Source organism: Epinephelus moara, chromosome 21, assembly GCF_006386435.1.
Source record: "Epinephelus moara isolate mb chromosome 21, YSFRI_EMoa_1.0, whole genome shotgun sequence".
Lineage (NCBI taxonomy): Eukaryota > Metazoa > Chordata > Actinopteri > Perciformes > Serranidae > Epinephelus > Epinephelus moara.
Window position 1 is genome coordinate 13,966,038 of NC_065526.1, and position 15,791 is coordinate 13,981,828.

General features: G+C 40.9%; 1 protein-coding gene across 1 annotated transcript in view; it reads left to right on the forward strand.

Annotated features, from left to right (window-relative positions):
- clstn2a (calsyntenin 2a) overlaps positions 1–15,791 on the forward strand; it is a 229,796-nt gene that overhangs the window by 154,200 nt on the left and 59,805 nt on the right. The window contains exons 4-5 of the mRNA XM_050033688.1: positions 4,374–4,485; positions 6,060–6,156. Coding sequence (XP_049889645.1) covers positions 4,374–4,485; positions 6,060–6,156 — 209 coding nt within the window. The remainder of the gene's footprint in view (positions 1–4,373; positions 4,486–6,059; positions 6,157–15,791) is intronic.

Sequence of the window (15,791 nt, forward strand, 5' to 3'; positions counted from 1 at the left end):
GCCTGTGGCCCTTTGCTGCATGTCAATCCCTCTCTCTCTCCCCCCTTCACGCTCATCTGTCCTATCAATTAAAGGCTTAAAAATGCCCAAAAAATATCTTTAAAAAAAGAAAATGAGTTGAATTAACAGCTGACAGTTTTAATTAACATTGCAATTACAATAGAGTACACCACTGTGCTAGTCTGAATTACTCTGATGCTCTTGTTGTATTTCCTACCCACTGTTATACAAATGAATATTTAAAAAAACAGAAATCAGATTTACAAAAACTGTTGCTTGCTCAAGGTTTTGTGTCATTTTCAAGCACAACTCTGGTGGATCTGAACTTGTTGACCCAACTCCAAAAGTAATTTGTCCACCTGTGGTTTCAAGACCCTGCTAAATAGAAACTGGGCTGGAGTGTACTTTGGAAACTGTTTTTTTTTTCCTGAGTGCTTTTTTGTTTGTTTGTGTTTGTAGGACCCAAATAACCCAATCGTGCTGCAAGAATTGAGTCACATTTTTTGTGTCTGTAGATAGAGAAGATGCAATCATAGTCCAATACATGACAAGCAAACACGCTGTAACTTGTTAAGATTACTATATAACTATATCACTCATTGTATATACTGTACAGTGTGTGCAATTTTATGTTCTCTTATCGGACCAACAGATGATGCCGTTAGAACAGCTCCTCACACAGCCCTTACACTCGTCAAGTGCTGCCTGTAGCACCACTACGAAACCTCACACTACAGCACGTCAACAGAAAACCACACACAGTTATTACTACTATAAGATCTGTACTTTTCCCACTTATGCATTGTGTTAAAATCATGTGAGCACACCCACTAATTAAACTTGATTTCTCACCTGAACTGCCATTCTCCAGTTCTGTGGCTCACCAGGCATTACCTTTTTTGCCATTGTCTTATAATGACAGGATTGTGGGTCGTATAGCTCGAGACATTTCTCAGCCTTTACAATTAGTCTCTCCTCATCTATTCTTTGACACATGACATGAGAGAAAGGGACAGCGAGAGGTGAGAGTTATCTTAAGTGGGGAGAGGGAGCAGAGAGGAAGCGCTGCTACGGAACCTGAGATTTGTAAGCTGTGAGCGAATGGTTTTTGTTGCGTTTTTCTCAGGAGCAACAAGGCTGGAAATAGGACAGTGACGTGAAGTGTCGCCGGGCGGCATGTTGACAAGAGCCACCAAGCGGGATGCAGCTACCGGCATGTGGTTGCACATAGAAAAAACTAGGGGTGGCTGTATTGACACGTGGTGTTTGGCCCAGGTATGTTTTGGCCTTTGCAAATCTAGTCTAGTCTAGTCTATTTTACCTCAGCATTTAACACCATTATCTGGCACAAACTGATCCAAAAACTAAGCAACATGTGCTTGAACAGTTCACTGTGCTGGTGGATACTGGACTCTCTAGGCAACAGACCACAAAATGTCAGGATTGAAGGTCTCAACTCTGGTCTCGTCCACAAGAGCACTGCAGGCGTGTGTCCTCAGCCCCCTCCTCTACTCCCTCTTTACAACGACGGCTCCTCCATTCATCCCTCCAACACCATCGTCAAATGGACACCACTATAGTAGGACTGATAACAGACCATAATGAAACGGCCTACAGGGAGGAAGTTCAACATCTAACTGAGCAGAGTTCCCATAACAACCTTGAACTCATCACAACAAAAACTAATGAGATGATAATAGACTTGAGAAGATCAAGGCGAAGTGAGCACTTGAGAGGAGGTAGAGAGGGTGGAGAACTTCACATTCCTGCGAGTCTACACCTCAGCAAACCTCACCTGGTCTGTAAACATCTCTCACAGGGTGAGGAAGGCCCAGCCGAAACTATATTACCTCAGGATAACATTTCCACCTTCCACAGCAGCTACTGGTGAACTTTTACCTGACCACCATTGAGAGCCTCCTATGCTACTGCTGCACAGTGTAGTATGGCAACTGCTAAAGGACAGTTACACTGGTCGACTACAAAGAAAGCCAGCTGTATCATAAAATACCCATCCCACCCTGGACATGGTCTGTTTGTCCCCCTACCCTCCAGAAGAAGGTACAGGACAATGAAAAGCAGAATGAACAAACTAAAACAGCTTCTTTCCAAGAGCTTTTACCTCTTTACCTCTTTTCACTCCCAGCCCAGTCACCAGAACAAAATGTTCGCATTGTACGTTTCTGCAAACCATGAATATTACAACATTTCTAAGTGACGAGATAACTTTGTCAGTGGGAGGGATGGTGGATGGCATGTCACCTTGGCGAGACGCCTGCCAAGCTTCAGACCAAACAAACAAAAACACGGGTTGTTTTGGCGATACTTCACAGTGTTTCCATCAGTGTGGCACCAAACCTGGTTGGAAGACAGTTCTGCATTCGAGCCCATTTCCCAGCCTCAACTCTTCTCTGTGGAGTTTGCATGTTCCTCCCATGTCAGTGTGTGTTTTCTCTGACCTCCTCACAGTCCAAAGACATGCTGAATGTGAGCATGAATGGTTTCCTGTGTCTATGTGTCAGCCTTGTGTTAGTCTGGTGACTTGTCCAGTGTAGAGTGTACCCTACTTCTTGACCAGTGTCAGCAGAGATAGGCTCCAGCCCCTGCTGGACGTCGCAGCGTGTGAGCCACCAAACGTGGGCATTTTAAGCCAGAACATCTTTTCCAAACCATGACCAAGTGGTTTTTGTGCCTAAACCTAACCACAGCTTCACCACAGCTTTATTGAGAAAAGTGACATTTCAGCATATACAAGTTTTTTGCACATACCACCCCATGTCTCTTTGTTTCATTCTTAACACCTGACTTTGTGTATATTTTACTTGTCTGTATATTTTCATATTTTTGCTTTTTTCTTTATTTTTGTTTATTTGTTTATTTGTTGACCCTTTATGCTACACAATATGCAAGAGCTGCTAAGCGTATTTTCATTGTTCTGAGCACACTGCCAAAAAAATCAATTCTATTCTCTCCCTTTCAATTAATTTCTAAGTAAAAATACCAACATGGTAATGGTTTTCAGGTGTTCACTACAAAAATAAACTTTGTTTACACTCACATTTCAAAGTTATGAAGAAAAATAACCTTAGACTTTAATTAGATATTGTCTTCACTGTTTCTATGCTCTCTTCTTTCTTTATATAATTTTTTCTTTTTCCCAAGATCTATCGGTACGGCAGCAGTGACAGCTGAGACCTGAAGTTCTGCTCTCAGGATATGTCCCCCTAATGGCCCATCAATATGTCCGCATGTGTGTGTGCGGCAGTGCTATGTGAATGAGATTGACAGTCAGGCAGAACGGCATGGACAGCAGCAAATCAAACCCTCTGGTCCTTTATTCAGAGACAAGGAGCTGCTAAAATAAGCTGCTGCAGGCCTGGTACCAAAAGGAAGGAGAGAGAGGGAGAAGTTTATCAGCTCAGGGATCTGTGATGAATTTCACCAGTGGATGATGAATGACACACAGTGTGTGTGTGTGTGAGTGTGTGTGTGTGTGTGTGTGTGTGTGTGTGTGTGTGTGTGTGTGTGTGTGTGTGTGTGTGTGTGTGNTGTGTGTGTGTGTGTGTGTGTGTGTGTGTGTGTGTGTGTGTGTGTGTGTGTGACATTATCACTGCATGACATTCTAAATAGGCCTCATTAAGCTAATGTCATTAATTAGCCAGATGTGCTTCTTCAGATACACCGCAAGTTGTTGTCAGAGAAGGTCACCGGTGAAGAAAATTTCATGATATGATCTGAATTATTGCGTCATTTATATACCTTAGTGCACAAATGTTATCAGAGTGCATAGTTAATAATAGCAGTCCCTTCCAGCAGATGAGATTGTTTATGTGTGTGTTTGCATCAGACTAAGTGGGAAGACGGGGAAAAAAAGGTAGAAAAACAAGAACCATGAAAAACAATCTGGCTTCGCAAGATCTGCCTGGGATGTGTCTGCAGACAAGGCTGTTAAATAAAAGTTCGATTGACATTAGATGATAATTGGAGCCCATTTCACACAGAAATACAGATAAACAAGACCTTATGTGAAGTACCTTTAAATCAACTCTTCTCAACCCTGTTTTTCTCAAATGAATCTATTTTCCGTATAAGCAGAGGAATTGTTTTCCTCTCCCTCTCCTCTGCTTTTAACTGTCCTTAAGATAAACAGTGAAATACTTTAGGTCTTAATTAATTTTAATCATCTCTAATGACTTAAAGAGATGTTTCCCTCTCTTCTCTCTCCCCACCTCCATCCATCTTTTCTCTCCCTGTGTCCTTTCTTTACCTTTTCCCCATCAATTATTTCCACTCCACTTTCTCTGCATGCTTCCTACTGTGCACCCTCTCTTTTCTCCCTGCGTCCTCTTTCTTTCATCCCTTCCTCCATTCAGGGCGGTGGTTCACATCCAGGTGGATGACGTCAATGAGTTCTGCCCCGTGTTTCGGGAGCCGCTTTACAAGGCATCGGTAACAGAGGGCAAAATCTACGACAGCATTTTGCAGGTATTTAGATGTTATATTTTAAAGTTAGTATGATTTATTTGGCTCTGTTACATTTTGCATTGTTGTTTCATTGTTAAAATCAACCTGACAAATTAATGCATAGCCAAAAGAACCTATTGTGCTCCTCTGTATTTTCTGTCTAATATATAGTGTTAAAATTAAAATTAAGGATTAACAAATTTTAAAATCGAATTAAATGTGAAGTAATTCCTGTGAGCAAAAAATCTCAGGTTTCCTGCTGTTCTGAACACTCTGTTTCCAGTAGTGTTTTTTTAGTCTACTTTGGCTACAGTATGATGTCATTGTGTGCTGAATTTCTTTATATGGTCATCTGCTCCAGGCACGCTTCTGCACATGTTTACATTACTTAGCCTACACCCGCTAAATGAAGCTACATGCTAACATCAGGGATACGTTTAAACTACGCCACAGATGTTGTAAATTTATTCCCGATACTGGATCATATTTCTGCTGGAACATGTCAGTTTGTGTTTAGATGCTTTTATTGGTGATTTTTCACGGTAGAAAGTGCTGCTATACTCTGTTCCAGTCTTTTTACAGCTGAAATGACAACGCAGAGACACAAAGATGTGGGAGACCTGGAAACGCTGACCAATTAAAGCAGACTACGCTTTTTTAGGCAACCTCGCCTCACTCCCAACTCCTCAAATATCAATGCTTGGTCAATGGCCTGTCAGTGTTAGACAATGACACAGAGAGGCACCCTGTTGCTGCAGTATGAGATGACCTGGGCGGCAGCATTTGTTGATGCTCCGGGCAACTGCCCAAGTATAATAGAAGTCTGCATAGGGTTAGTGGGAGGGGAGGTAAATGGGTCAAACAAACTCTGGACTTTCAGCCCAGAGCTCACTGTTCATGCCCAGTGTGAAACCAAGAGTCAGTTGAGTTGTTTTAATATGGATGTAGTGTGTTAGTATGGTCGGCATACTATGCTAATGATAAATGTCACGTGACGTTCATGTTATATTATGTCATTAACAAGCCTACTTACTTTAAGTAAAAGAAGTACTTTAAGTTTAGGAAGTCTCTTACCTACATTCTAAGTTTATTTTGAACAAGACTGTAAGTATGTAAAGAGCAGAAACTGTACATTTCTTGTGAAAGGATAATTTTTTGTGTAAAGATACGATGCATGTAACAAGTCTATACTGACATGCTGTCCCTGAACGTCCAAAAGTAATGCAGAAGGGGTACCTAGCACATCATATTTTGATGTGACACACCACTGACCAAGCGTCTATATTTAAAAATTTGGGAGTGAGACTGTGTCGTTTCGGGAGTGGGGCTTAAAGACACAGGTGCTAAATGGAGCACCTGAGACAGAGTATGAATACAGGTGTTCCAGCAGACAGTATGAGCATATATGAGCATTTAAACATGTACTAGTACAAGTATAAATACAAGTATGAATCTGAAAATGAGCGTAATAGGTTCCCTTTAATGATGCCATGAAAAAAATCATTTGGTTAGAAATTTAGGATACTATGATTGTCTGTGGTCTTCTTAGTGTTGTTGGAAGAACTGCGAGTGAACTCAGTGTCATAATGTTGCAGGTGGAAGCTTGGGACCAAGACTGTTCACCACAGTACAGCCAGATCTGCAACTATGAGATTGTCACTGCAGGGACGCCATTTGCCATAGACCGCAATGGTAAGTGTGTGTGCATTTATGTGTGTGTTGAATCTGGCTTGGCTGAATGAGAGACTGGTTCTCAGTTATACTGTAAAAGCTGATGTGATTAGGTGTGAAGTATGTGGCTGAGAAACAGGGAGAAACTGGGATAGCACAGCGAGGGTCAGTCTGCATGCCTGGAGGCTTTATTCTTGGGAAGTTTCCATTAAATTGAATTATATTGAAGCACCATTATCCGTGTGACACACACACATAAAATTGTACAGTAGGTCATCCTCAAGAATGAACTTTTAAATGCTGCTTTTAAGCCAACGTGGATAAGAAGTCTTTAAAGTGCTAAGAAAAAATCTAACTTTGAACATGAGCAGCTACTTAATGGACCTTGTGTTGAGATTGCATTTTCATCTGAACCATAGGTTATTTTAGGGATCATTTACTTTACATTTGGGTTAAATTTCATTTGAACCTTACCAGACACATGGTAAGTGTCAAATACACATATAGTGATGATGCTCTTGTTTCGCTTGAGCACTAACAACACAGTAAACGTCTTGATGAAAGCATATTTCTGATTCTGATTTCTGATAAAGCCAATATGTGGCTAAATTCGCATATGTTATCTCGACAACCTCAGTCATCTAAACCTCCTATGGAGTAGGTGATTTGTTCATTTTGTTACAGGACGAGTGTCTAATGTCTGCTTGCATTATGATTCAGTGATTGTGACAAATTGACTGATTTGAACTATTTTATTTTCTGTGCCTTAATTCAGATTTGAGTGGGTATGTTGGCTCAAAAGATGTTCTGTGCTTTATCTAGTAATGGGACTTTTAATAATCGCCACAGTCTTAGGAACATATGATGAGATATGCTGGTTTTGAACTGCTCATGGGAAGAATGAACATCTAAGAGTCTGTCCATTCTTGATTGAAATCTCAGTTTTCGCTGTCTACCCATCTTCCGTTAGAGCATGGCATATGAAAATGTCTGACTCATTTATTCCTCCAACTGTTGTCTCTCGTCGCGTCTCACCAATGTGTATGTATTTCACTCACTAGAGTCACAATACTGATCAGAATCATGGATGGATTATTGAACGGATGTACCAGGCACAGGCCCAGGGGCCTAAAGTGTGTGTGGGGGGGTCCACTGGCCTTCACCTGCAAAATGTCACTCGAAGAGCCACATACCAACCAATAAACAACCATAAGAGATGCGAAACAGCTGCAAGGAGATACAAAATGATCACAAAGAGACTCAAAATTATTATGAGACACATAATATATTCTATGATTTATGTCTTATGATTGCTATTTGTGTTGATTAATGTATGTTTTCAAATTCGCTCATTTGTGTGGTCTGTAAGGTTTAATATATGTTCTTAAATGTGGACCCCAGGAAGACTAGCTGTGCTCTTGGCCCAGCTAATAGGGATTGTGCAAAACAACAACGGACATCAAAAAACTGCAGAGACACAAATCAAAGAGATGTATAACATCTACAAAGAGACACCAAACCACAGGTAGATGGGTAACGACTACAAAGCTATGCAAAAAAAAAAGCAGCTAAAAAGCTATAAAGTCAGTCTTTCTTGCCCCTGTGTAGCAGAGGGGGTGGGGCCTTACGCCTGGGCCACAATGCCTGTGTGACCAGCACATGAGACAACCCTGCTGAACTGCTGTGGCTTTCACCTGTGCAATGCTCACACTGACAGTGTTGCTGCTATGGTGCTGTTGGAGAGCTGCCTGCTGCAATGAGAACTGTATTTACACAATGAAAGGCCAATATTCCACTAATTCATTGAGCTGTGCAAGCTAAAGCATTGTCAACAAAACGGTCCAGCAAAGATTTCACAATAAAAAGCCCTGTGTTAACAAATGAAGGGATTCTGTCCACAGAAGGGTTATCAAAGGGCTTCTGTTTAAAAACGTTAGATTTAAATATTTATATTTTTTCACGTTTGTGAGTGATCTAGAACTGCAGTGAAAGGGGGTACGATGTCAATATGATTATCAAAAGACCATTTTCATTTTATTTATATTTCTGTTTTGCTGAAAAACTTGCACGTCACACTGAATAAATAGATGAGACTCCTATTCTCTAGATTGGTGGTTCCCAACCGCTGTGCCGTGGTCCAAAAGTGGGTTGCGGATACATTCTGAATGGATCACAAGTGACTGGCACACATGTCAAGTTTGTAAGAAACAAATTTTATTTTCAAAAAACAATAAATTTCTGGCACAGAGCTTTTCTTCTGAAGTGCCATTTCCTGCTGTCGAGTGAGTGACTAATGGACAGCTATTTGACAGAGAAAACAATCTAGCTTGATGACGTTGCCAAACGCAAGTGGACCTTGAACTAATGACAAAGGAGCAATCTGGACCCCGTGGCTGGACCAGTTGGAAACCATCCCTCTAGATGTTCTGCAGCTGAGCAGCAGCCAAGCTGCACCTGAGCAGTGCTGCTTATGTGGGCAGTGTGGTTGCTCTAACCTGTTAACATGGGCACCAAAAAAAGGAACCAAGATGTTTAACGATGCACACACACTGCCCATGCAGGTGGTGTGGCCCTGGTGTTACATCTGTGCCCAGGGGCTCATTGTCACATAATCTGCCCATGATCAGAATGCAAAGATTATATTGGCTGAGTTGCATCACATGAGATAAATAACATATGGAACAGGTCTATGAGTTTCCTGGTTGCTAAATCAGTGCCACAAATGCTATAACTCTAAATACTCTGTCAATTATAGGTCAGTGTCCGGATAGGACCATTTCGGTCATTTTGCTAACAAGGGGATGGCAACCCTCCTCAAATCGCCCACTGCTCGTATGAACATGAAGAAGTGTCTGCTAAAGATAGACATGATAGACCAATACTCATACAGCTGGCTGTGGAGATAATTTGTGGAACAAACAATGAGTAGAAACCACCTTTGTGTAAAGAAATAGTACTGTCAAGGATAGCTTTAAGTGTAGGTTTGTAAAGTGTTGGAAAATGAAAGCTTTTGTTCATTCACAAATTGCTTTAAAACTTTGTTTTTGTCTGTATGTACAGTAGGCACTTCACAGTCTTCTTTTTATGGATGTACAGCAAACAACAGGTCAATGTGAATACACTTAAAGAAATACAGTATGAAAATGTAAAAGCGAGCAGACAACTGTGGCTGATTCTTCTTTTTATTGCAATAATGTTGTAATCTGTGAAGTAGCTTTTCTTCAGTGCATAGCTTAGATGTTATTTGACAGAGATCCATCTTCAGTTTCAACAGATTTTAGTATGTTCGTCTGTGGCTTTACACTAGTCCTAGTTGACTGGTGGAGTATATTTTATTCCTCATTGAGAGCTATCTGGAGCGTTTCTGCCTATATAAAATTTCAGCTTTGGGATTTGCGCCGCCTTCTTCTCCCTGAGCTTCCACATCCACGCTGTGCTGATCCAAGTGCAGCATCATCCAAACTGAAAGACTGGAGGGCTCTGTGTGTGTGTGTGTGTGTGTGTGTGTGTGTGTGTGTGAGTGTGAGTATGTGTGTTGAATTCTAGCAATAGATCAGACAGAAGACAAAATTCACTTTCTTAACTGTATCTCTTTTCGTTCTCTCTCTGAGGGTCATATTTATTATTTTGTCTCATTGCTTTCTGACTTTAACCTTCTGGTCCTTTTCTCACTGTATTTTACAGTAGTCTGGATCATTTGATTTGATCTCCTCCCAGGCACAATAATATTGTTTGGGAGAAACTCGAAGACACGGGGCATTGTTTAGACCTACTTTATAGAACAAGGCAATTTTGTGCAGTGAGGGAAAAAATATAGATAGAATATGGAAGTAAATTGACTGTTCTGCAGCAGTATGTATCTCTTATTGAAGTCAATTGAAACCAAAACAGACAGTGAATTAAGAATAAATGGGTACATTTAGAAACACAACTTGCTTAGAAAAACAAACTGAAGTAAACCAGGGTTCCACCTGGACCTTTATGCTCTGCCATTTCTCCTCTAATCATCACGCTGTAACCTGTGACAGGCTGTTATGATACCACAACTATCGCACATTCACATATATGTAGTTGTTTGTCAAGCCGCGAGCGTCACATAGGTTTACATTACCAAAGCTTTATGACAAAATCACTTGACGACATTGACTCCAGTGTGCGTATGGCGAGAGAGGAGAGGGAGAGATGCTGTGCTGCTGCCAGAGGAGCCACTGAATGAGTTCCCTCTGAGTGGTAACTTGCTAAAAGAGTCCGGGGCTGTTCATAAAACATTCAGGATGCCACAGTTTATTCCACACTACTGAAGCTGCTCCTCTTCTTGGAACCACCGTGGAGTCGGTAATAATTTAGCTTTCAGTCATGCTTGTTGTTGCCATGGGTAACAGTATGACATCAATATGTCAAGTCGAGAAATTGCGGGTATCACCATATGAATCTTTCAGATCATAATGAAAATCAAACCAGTACAGCCACTGAAGGTCTCTGTCCTTGGACCATCTGCCATTTTCTGCTTTCTCACTTTGGCTTTGTTTTCTTGAAACAAATTTGACATCATGCTACTTACAATAAAAGTGGCGACTTCTTTCCACCTCTGCGTTTCAATTTATCGATCAAGGCATTAAAAATAGATTTTAAAAGCTTCAAGAAATCACAGTACTTATGTGATTGATTTTCTTCCCCATCCCTAAAATTCCGATGGGCATCATAGATTCCCAGAGAGGATGATATTAGAGGTTCTCTGTTAATGAATAAAGAACAGTAGTGTGTCTTTTTAAATGGAAACATCACCTTACTTGTTGAAAAAGTGGCGAGTGGTTGATATCCAGTTCTCTGTTACTGTTGTTCTCACCAGCTGTGGATCAAATAGTCACTGCAGGAGATGTTTGTATGAACTGTCTGACTCTGGCCTCATCACCTTTCTGCCTCTGACATTTCGAGATCAGCTCTTCTCTTTTCTGTACTGCTGTGCTCTGAACTGATTTCTTCTGTGCTCACTGCACCTCCTCTCCTCTGGCCTCCCCTCTTTTTCTCTCTTTTCATCTCCTCTGCACTCCTCTTCTCCCCGACAGCAATCAGAGTGACAGCCTTTCATACAGCCAAGCCTCCAGATGCAAACAACAAAAATAGCTTCAGTTGTCCTCATCGGTCCGGAGACAGACTGTGATGGCAGTGACTGATGCGAAAAATCTTTGATGGACTAAGAATATGACATTGTTTTGAAGCCTGCTGTTTATCACGGGGAACATCTGTATCTGCCTCACATATAAATAATGTGTTTAATCACCGACTGGAAAATATTTTAGTGCTGTTCTGCTTTGATGCTCTTCGAGATGTACAGCATTCGTTGCAACCATCATCTCACTCTGTAGCTGTCATTGTTGAACACGACAGTAAAGACTTCATGCACCTCTCTGTTGCATTGTTAACATTTAGCTCAGTCAGTGAAACATACTGTAGGATTGATGCAACCAGTCTTTCTGGAATGTAATCCCAAGTGAATCAATTTAGTCCTAATATTTTTTGCGCTCGCTCGCCTCCTCGAAGCATGTGGATCTACACACTTTTACAGTTTTACAGCTCATTATATAATTATTGTATACAGTATATTTATAATGATACTGTAATTTTCCACCCACACATAACTGGCCGAACTCAGTCTTTAGATACAAGATGAAACACCCTGAAATTATCCCTTATATAAATTCATTTTGATTAGACAAATAAAAATATTACACTACTATAAAAGTTGTTAATGAGTCAGATAGCAAGCTTTTGTCTTTAGAATCAAACAGCTGCAACTCCGTACTAAAAACTCAAATAGAATAAGGTTGTGTATATGGCATCTAATTTCTAAAATATCCAGTGATCAGTTAAGATACTCTGGAGTCTCTCTCTTTCTCCCTCTGTTTGTGTGGTTATTTGTGTGTGTGTTTTTGACCATAAGCTTGGTGGCCACAGTTGAATAGACCTCACTCCACCTGGGGCCAATCTCATGAAGCAAGACCAGTAGGTTTCTGTACCTTATCTTAAACTTTGAGTTCAGTTGGAATCAGAAGACAAATTAACATGGCCATATTGTATGCTGCAAAGCCAACCTGCTCTAGCATGTTCACATACTGGTAACCTGTTTTAGGCATCAAATCAAGTTAATTTATATAGCACATTTAAAAAGTGCTGCACCAAGTTAAAAGAATGACACACAAATATATAGCAATATAAAATGTACACAAATATAAAACAGAATAAAACCGGTACAATTACAATTACAAACGTGAAAAGATCATAAAATACTAAAATATTAAAGGGATAGTGCACCCAAAAATGAAAATTCAGCCATTATCTACTCACCCATATGCCGATGGAGGCCCTGGTGAAGTTTTAGAGTCCTTACATCCCTTGTGGAGATCGGCGGGGGGAGCGGATAGCACACCTAATGGCAGACGGCGCCCCAGACTAAAGTTCAAGAACACAAAATTGAATCCACAAAGTATCTCCATACTGCTCATCCATAGTGATACAAGTGTGCTGCAGCCGCGACATAAAAAGTTGTTTGGAAAAACGTCATTTGAACTCTTCGTCATTTTTAGCCTCACTGTAGCCTGCAGCTCTGACTGCTTCTCTGTGCTCCACGCTCACGTGTGCGCGCTCAGGGTGATCGGTGATCTCTGAAGAGCAACAGTCTAGTCAGTACTGATGTCCAGATTCCCAAGTGCAGGCATCGCCAATTCCCAGTCTGAGCAGCAAAGACTTTCCTCATCCGTTGGCATTGCTTGAGCAGCAAAGACTTTCCTCATCCGTTGGCATTGCTTTGCATTTGAAACTACACCACCAGGTTTCCAGTGCTCGACTCCGGTATTCTGCGGCTGGCTGAGGCTCATGAGCTGCGGCGGCTGCTTCGTCCAGTAGCGAAGAGTTCTGTCCATATACTCGGGCTCAAACAAATACGGCTCAACAAAGAAATGCTGTTCCTCCTCANCGGCATATGGGTGAGTAGATAATGGCTGAATTTTCATTTTTGGGTGCACTATCCCTTTAAAACCACTACAAACAACCAGAGGCCATTGAAAACATGTACGTTTTAAGAATTGTCTTGAAAGTGTCAGTAGAGGGGGAGGATTTAATTGAGAGTGGAAGGCTATACCAAAGCTTTGGAGCAGCTACCGTAAAGGCACGATCTTCCTTACCCACCAGGCTCAACCTCTTTGTATATATTGGTTTGCACTTTGTTCGCACCTGATTGTTCTCTAGTTTTTCTATTTTGCATGCACAGCAATTTCCCTCGAGATAAATAAAGTTCTGTCTTGTTTTATCTTACATCGAAATCTGTAAACAGCCTACAAACTAACTATTAAGGATCTCACTGTGGACAAACATTTGGCTATCACAACGTCAAGCAATTCTAATGCTCATATTGACTCCATTGTAATATATATATATTTTTTTTTTAAATTAATAAGTGAATATGACTTACTTCACATGGAGTTATAAATTAAGTTGGGGTTTAGAGTCTAGACTTTATATATTCCAAAAATAGATTCCAAATTCTCGTAAATTTATCAGAAGAGCCATTTAATGAATCTTAAGCCCCCTTTACACTGCCAGATTTTGTGGCGAATGTTGGGCCTTTTTGCCGGCAAGCTGCGAGCGTTTAGACACACAGAGCCGGATTGGCAAGTTGATCTGAGGTGCCCAATTTTTTTGCCTCATAGGGTAGACATATTGGCAGAACCTTTTTGGTTTAAAAAGAACAAGGTGCCCTTCAGCCACGGGAGGAGCTGTTGATGACTTGTGGGATGGGCTGTTGATGACGCCGCAAGTGCAACCTACTGGCGGCGGATAAACAGGAAACAGCTGATAGCAGGAATGAGCAGCTAGTACTAGTAGCAAGAGGGAAACGCAAACCTGAAAGACACTGTAAAGATGAGCAACTGGGGAGACAAGGAATTGCATGCCCTCCTTGCCCTCACAAATGAAGAATGCTGAAAGAAGACTGATTGGGCTTTCCTGCAAATTTGCACAATTCCTATTTAAAAAGGGCTTTAGTTTCTCAAGTTTGAGATGTTGCATCACTTATCTCAACCAGCTGTGGAGTCCAGCTCCACAACAGTGACTTTAATACAATAGCAGGGCTCGAAATACCACGTGCATGTTCACAGGAATGCACGGAAAATTTGAGCTGTGCACGTACTCCTCAGCTCTACATACTCTGGTAGCTTGGCACAGACGATATGTTGTGCAGGGCTGCCAACTCTCACGTATTGACCGTAAGACTCACATAGATAATACTTTTCTCACACTCTCACGTCTGTCTCTTCTCACACAATGAAAACCAGATTTATAACATTGCGGAATGAGAAGAGGACACTGACAGCACATGGACGAAAATACAAAACAGCTGGCCTGATCTTGTGAAACCTGGTCAACCCAGCTGCTGTTGGATTTTTGATGTTTGTCTGTTCATGCTGTTACCATACAAGTACTTAGAGCAGCCATTAAGGGCAGAGCAATATTTTATTACACATCATATATCAATAAGTCTTGTTAAATATCTCACCAAAGAATTCCTTATATGATAAAAACCATTTAATCCTGTTCAGCATGACCCTGATCCTGACTTAACTGTATAGTTTTTGAGAAATTAAATGGAAAGTTACATCATAACACATCGACAAGATCTTAGAGATGGAGGGATAAATGTACCAAATGGTGCCAGAAAAACCCCCAGTTTCGGAGCAGGATAAGAAAATGTATGCATGTAATTTTGAAAGTAGCATTCACCAGTGAATATACGCAGAAAATAAGTATTTTTAAGGCAGCCCTCAGATGAAAGGACAGTCACACAGGACATAGAAAGGACAGAAGCCACAACAGAGCAGAGTGATATTGATAAGCTAAAAAAATATATATATATAAAACTTAATTTGTGACACTTTATTCATCCCTGTAGGTAAAGTCTGAGGTAAGCAAGTTTGCTTAGAAAATGCATGTAAACAATTCAGGGCAGCTGTGGCTTAGGAGGTAAAATCTGTTTCCTGACTCATTGCAGGGTCAGCAGTTTGATCAAAGTGATGGTTGGACAGCACCTGGCATGGTAGCTTGCTGCCATCAGTATGTGTGAATGAGAGGCAAAGTTATAACACTAAAGAGATAAGATAAAAGCACTGCATAAATAAAATCCATTTACCATTTCATTCATCCACATAAGGGTGATTTTATATCTGTTGTTTAGTTCATTTGGTCCGCACCAAGAGGAAAAAAATTATTGTTGCATTTAGTTCTTGTCCAGTTCCTGTTCACTCTGACATTTTACAAATGAACCAAGAAGAGTAAACGTAAAGTTATACTGACGGATATGTAAGTTGTTGATCGGACTGTTTTGGTGATTGTCATCTTGCATCATCAGGACCCACGTGCAGGAAATCAAATTCCATTGACTGATGGTGTCATGATCCTGGGTTTTTGTTTTGGAGATTACTGTTTGTGTTCCTTGTTTCATGTTATTCATTCATGTTTTTTCCGCATCGTGTGTTATTTTGTAGATTCTCCCCTCATGTGTCGTGTCTAGTTTTACTTCCTGTCTTTGTGTGTTTTCCCGTCTGCTTTCTGTCACACCTGTCTCACTAGTCCTTCCCTGTTCCCAGAGTCTTCCCTTCACACCT